Below are 5604 nucleotides of genomic sequence, written 5' to 3'. Positions count from 1 at the left end.
TGCAATTTCTCCCATGGAACAGCCTTCATTTCTAAGAACAAGAATAGACTGGCGAGTTTCACATGAAAGTTCTTTTTTTCTGGCCATTTTGAGAGTCTTATTGAACCCACAAATGTGATGCTCCAGATAATCAACTAGCTCAAAGGAAGGCCAGTTTTATAGCTTCTCTCATCAGCAAAACTGTTTTCAGCTGTGCTAACATAATTGCACAAGGGGTTTCAAGGGTTTTCTAATCATCCATTAGTCTTCTAAGGCGATTAGCAAACACAATGTACCATTAGAACACTGGAGTGATAGTTGATGGAAATGGGCCTCTAGACACCTCTGGAGATATTTCATTAAAAACCAGACGTTTCCACCTAGAATAGTCATTTACCACATTAACAATGTAGAGAGTGTATTTCTGATTGATTTAATGTTATCTTCATTGAAAAAAACAATGCTTTTCTTTGAAAAATAAGGACATTTCTAAGTGATCCCAAACTTTTGAGCGGTAGTATATATATATAATAGATATAATTATGTAATATATATATTATATAATACATATATATTATTTATACCATATATATATAATAGATACATATTATATAATATATCTATATAATAATATATATATAATATACATTTATATATATATATATATATCATCTTTAGCATCACGGTCATAGTTGGCATTCTTGCAGGCTAACTTTCGAACGCGTGTCATGGTGCCTCCAGTGTTCGTAAATATAACTTTTATTGAGAACACAATGGTGATAGCAACTTGTTTGGTGGCACGTGACATGCTACACTTCAGTCGGCAGGGTGCGCGGGCTGAACGCGGAACCGTCCGGGGACAGAACCTTCCGCAGGTGCTCACCTGATGGGACGTAGTCCGCGTCTTCAGTGGACGAGTACCCGTCAGAGTCGTAGTCGGAGGCTCATGTGCTGGAGGGACCGGCAGCTACATGGGGCTCACGCTGCTCCGGGCTCGTTCGCTGCTTGCAACGTTACCAAGATTACCTGGCGTATCGGTACTGTGAAGAACAATAAGTTGAACTGTTGTCTCTCCAAGTCCCAGAGCAGAAACTGGTCAGCGAATGTGGAACAGAACCGTCTCAACATCCGGTGGACGGACGGCAAGCCCGAGTTCAAGCCTGTACGACGTCGGTGGCGACAGGCCGGCGACGTTAAAGATGCATTAGCGCCCCTAGCGAACCGGAGGGTCAGAAATTCAGTTGTTGACGCCTGCAATCACAGCAAGTGTAATCATTAAAGTATATTTAATGCTCACAACAGGCGCATCTCTAAGTTTGGATACATCGGGAAACGCGCCAGTGCGAGCGTTGTCACGACGAGGGGCTGGTGAGTGTGCTCGCCTGTGTGCCGGACTATGTCCGCGTATCACGCTGAAACGATGCGCGTTATGGGCGGCGGCGCTGGAAGCAGCAGAGAGGTAAACTTAACGAAATGTATGAACGCCGGCCTTGCTCTCAGACAGCAGCTTGCTGGCCGTACGCCTGCTGCCAGTCGGCTCATGTTTGGGTGAATGACGTTTACGTGCGACCTGGAGTGTTAACCACTTGTGTATAAATCTTTTTCTTTTTGGTTAACATTCGGGCTAATGAAAAAACATCGGGGCTTTAAGATGAGTTATCAGGCTCTCTAAATGATGTCATCAAATTAGCAGTCTGCTCGTCACGATAATACAGGAGGTCCAGAGAGAGAGTTTCTGGACCTGACAACAATAAACATGTTTGGGTATAAAACAAAGAAAAAACCGTCTTTTTCATTAGTTCCGTGGGCAACTTCTTCTCTGCATTATTGTATAGTTATTAAAAAGACAGCTGGGGTGAATTACCTTTAACTCAAAACTGAAAGAAACATTCTGTGGGTCCATCAGTCTCACCTCCACTATTTCACTTGATCACGACAGTTTCTCCGCCGCCATCTTGGATTCGATCAAAGTCAGCTATTGTGCAACCAATGAGCGAGTTAGGAGTGGCGTACACCATAGCTTAGACCATCCAATCTGCAGGAGGCCCCGCCTAAAGCAGACTGCACAAAGGACACAGGCATCTGTAGCTTCAGGAGGAGTCGCCCCCTGGTGGTCAGGAGAGAGATGCACAGCTTTAACACATGAAGCATGAACTTCCTACAATAGAATTAACCCCCTGGTAGTCAGGAGAGGCTACAGCTGCACATGACTTTAGACTTCTATACAGCCAGATGGGTCGCACCTGGTGGTCAGGAGAGGCCACACGTTCAGGGCACTTCCGTGGGAGGCGTCTTTCGGCAGAACCTGGGGTCCTGTCTGGTAATCTCATTGATCATATTTCTTTCCTGACTGCTCTGTTGGGTACTTTAAATCTTGTTGATTGTATTTATTATATTCTGATTTCATCCATCAAACAGCGTCCGCTGAAAGATGAAGAAAATAATGAATCTTCACATGCTGGAGGTTGGCCCTTTTCTCGTCTTATATTTGAAGACAAGGTCGATGTGTCTTTGTCCTGTGGGCAATATTATCCATATTATATATATATGTATTATATATCTTTATATATTATATGTATTAATGCATAAGACCGGCTGCATATTAAGAATACAGTACTTAGGATAGTAATAATCTTATTAAACTAATCAAGGACTTACCGTGAATGTGTGTGTGTGTGTGTGCTGTGTGTGTGTGTGTGTGTGTGTGTGTGTGTGTGTGTGTGTGTGTGTGTGTGTGTGTGTGTGTGTGTGTGTGTGTGTGTGTGTGTGTGGGTCAGTGTCTAATGAATGCTGTTGGACTAAATTGCTTGTAAGTGATCAGTTCCAAACAAAAAAAGCGATGCGGAAAAGAAACAGATAGAGAGCGTTAAGAAGGAAAGCAGCATAAATAAATCCCGACGTCTCCAGAGTGAAATCGACATGCTGGAGGCAAACCAGGTTTAAACTGGTTGTAATTAAATTTGAATTCATCTACTTAAAACAAAACTCTTTTGAAATCAAAGAGAAGACGGTGTGTTAATAGACCGTAAAGATCATAAAAGCACAAAAGAGCCATTATGCCCAAACTACCGTAATGACTGTGACACATGTAATGTGTGTTTAGGAGAGATTACCTCAATGACCAGTGATTAAATTAGTAATTTGAACATATTCTTAACAGCTGAGCCGGGGAGGTGGGGGTGGTCTCTGTGATCACATCATCTGAACCAAGTAGCAGGACATGTTGTTGTGGTGGTGTGAGGGCTCAGAGGATCCAGAACCCCCCACGACCCGCCATGTGAGGCTCTTCATTCTCACAATTAAAACCAAATAATGAAAACAATTGATTTATTTCACACCAACGCGCACCTCAAAGGGGCTGCTGCGTATTCACAGTAATGACCAAAGAATAGAGTTTAGGACCGTACGAATAAAAACAATTCGGAGCAAGAGTCAGGACATGTCTTTGTACATCTCCCGTAAATGTCAGAGCTCAAAACTAAAAGATAATCTTATCCAGAGAGGAAGTTTAAAACATTCTTTCATTTTGAGGTGTGCTTTGTTCAGTCGAAAGCGTGTCGTCTTCAGCTCTGCGCCTCCACGCCTCGCCTCCACCTCCACCACTGGCTCACCGCCTCCTGCACCTGCGCCTCCACGCCTTCCCTGCGCCTCCACCAGCACTCCCTGCGCCTCTGCGGCTCCACACGCCTCCACCGCCTCCACTTCCACACCTCACCGCCTCCTGCGCTTCCCCACCGCCTCCACACGCCTCACCACGCTGCGCCTCCACCGCCTCCACACGCCTCCACGCTTCCACACCTCCTGCCTCGCCTCCACACGCCTCCCACGCCTCACACGCCTCCACCGCCTCCCCGCCTCCCACGCTCCCGTTCCCACCACGCCTCCACGCCTCCACCGCGCCTCCACGGGCCTCCACAGGCCTCCACCACAGCCTCCACCACGCCTCCACAACTTCCACAAGCGCCTCCACACGCTACAAGCTCCACCGCGACCACACCACGCCTCCACACGCCTCCACCGCCTCCACGCCTCCACCACGGCTCTGACTCCTGCGCCTCCACACGCCTCCACCGCCTCCACGCCTCCACACACGGGCTCCACCACAGCCTCCTGCGCCTCCACTGCTCCACGGCTCCCACCACGCCTCACCACCGCAGCTCCACACGACCACCGCTCCTCACCACGCCTCCACCACGGCTCCACCTGGCTCACAGCCTCCACACGCCTCCACCACAGGCTCACAGCAGCTCCCACACGCCTCCACCGCCTCACCATGGGCTCCACGCCTCCACCGCCTCCACACCGCCTCCACCGCCTCCACCACGGGCTCCACACGGCCTCCACCACGCCTCCACCACGCTTCCACAAGCTTCACACACGCCTCACACCACGCCTCACACGGCTCCCACGCCTCCACCGCGCCTCCACACGCCTCCACCGCCTCCACCGCCTCCACCTGCGCCTCCACCACGCCTCACACACGACCTCCACCACGGCCTCCACCGCCTCCACACGCTCCACCACGGCTCCACCACGCCTCCACAGGCTCCACACAGCCTCCCACCGCCTCGACACGCCTCCACACGCCTCCTCACGCCTCCACACTCCTCCACACGGCTCCTGCGCCTCACCACGGCCTCCACACGCCTCCACCACGGCCTCCACCGCTTCCACACGCCCCTCCACGCCTCCCACGCCTCCACACGCGCCTCCACGGCCTCCACACAGCCTCCACACGCCTCCTTCCACCGCCTCTACCACCAGCCTCCCACACGGCCTCCACCACCGCCTCCAACTATGCCTCCACCTGCCTTCACGCCTCCACCACGCCTCCCACCACGCCTCCTGCGCTTCCACCACGCCTCCACCACGCCTCCACACGCCTCCACAGCCTTCCACCACGCCTCCACACGCCTCCACATGCCTCCCACAGCCTCCACACGCCTCCACGCCACCGCCTCCACATGCTTCCCACCGCCTCCACGCCTCCACTCACCGCCTCCATCACGCCTCCATCACGCCTCCATCACGCCTCCATCACGCCTCCACACACCTCCACGCCTCCACCACGCTTCCACACCTCCACCTTCACACGCCTCCACACAGCCTCACCACAGCCTCCCACCACGCCTCCCTTCTACGCTTCTGCGCCTCCACCACGCCTCCCACACGGCCTCCCCGGCTCCACACGCCTCCACACGCCTCCACCACGCCTCCCACTCCCATGTCCGCAGCTAAACCTCGCCCACAGCTAAGCCTCGCCCACAGCTAAACCACGCCCACAGCTAAGCCACGCCCACAGCGCGGTGAGCGGGCGCTGATTGTTCATGACTGAGGCCAGATATGAGGCGGTTCTTTTAAAGCGTGATTCGAGATCTTGCAATTCTCGCGTGATCTCATGAAATCGCGAGACTTCAGCGACTGTGCAAGGTGAACCCCGACGGTTCCTCCTGCTGCGGCGACTCTGATTCATAACGTCACCTTCTGTTGGCCTAAACACTCCTGAAGACCTCATTAAGATCCGTGATTTGCATTGAGGGCAGGCGGCTTATTATGGTATGGATTAGACATTCCTTCTGTGAACTTCGGCGTTCTGTCGCCTTCAGAGCTGAACTGAACCAAGAC

At 51.6% G+C, this 5604-nt stretch overlaps 1 protein-coding gene across 1 annotated transcript; it reads left to right on the top strand.

Annotated features, from left to right (window-relative positions):
* The first annotated feature begins 1375 nt into the window (after positions 1-1375).
* LOC130195685 (uncharacterized) lies at positions 1376-5217 on the top strand. Its single transcript, XM_056417353.1, has 2 exons — positions 1376-1438; positions 3547-5217. The coding sequence occupies exons 1-2, from the start codon at positions 1376-1378 to the stop codon at positions 5215-5217; spliced, it is 1734 nt and encodes a 577-aa protein (XP_056273328.1).
* Positions 5218-5604: the final 387 nt, after the last annotated feature.

The sequence above is a fragment of the Pseudoliparis swirei genome, chromosome 6 (assembly GCF_029220125.1).
Source record: "Pseudoliparis swirei isolate HS2019 ecotype Mariana Trench chromosome 6, NWPU_hadal_v1, whole genome shotgun sequence".
Taxonomy (NCBI): Eukaryota; Metazoa; Chordata; class Actinopteri; order Perciformes; family Liparidae; genus Pseudoliparis; species Pseudoliparis swirei.
Note: the sequence above shows the minus strand (reverse complement) of the source record. Positions and strands in the feature narration are given on the sequence as shown.

What these genes read in the sequence shown, in the direction of transcription:
- LOC130195685 (XM_056417353.1), top strand. Translation starts at nt 1,376, where the DNA reads ATGTCCGCGTATCACGCTGAAACGATGCGCGTTATGGGCGGCGGCGCT. An exon ending in GCGCTGGAAGCAGCAGAGAG is followed by an intron (nt 1,439 to 3,546) that starts GTAAACTTAACG and finishes TGTCGTCTTCAG; the next exon opens with CTCTGCGCCTCCACGCCTCG.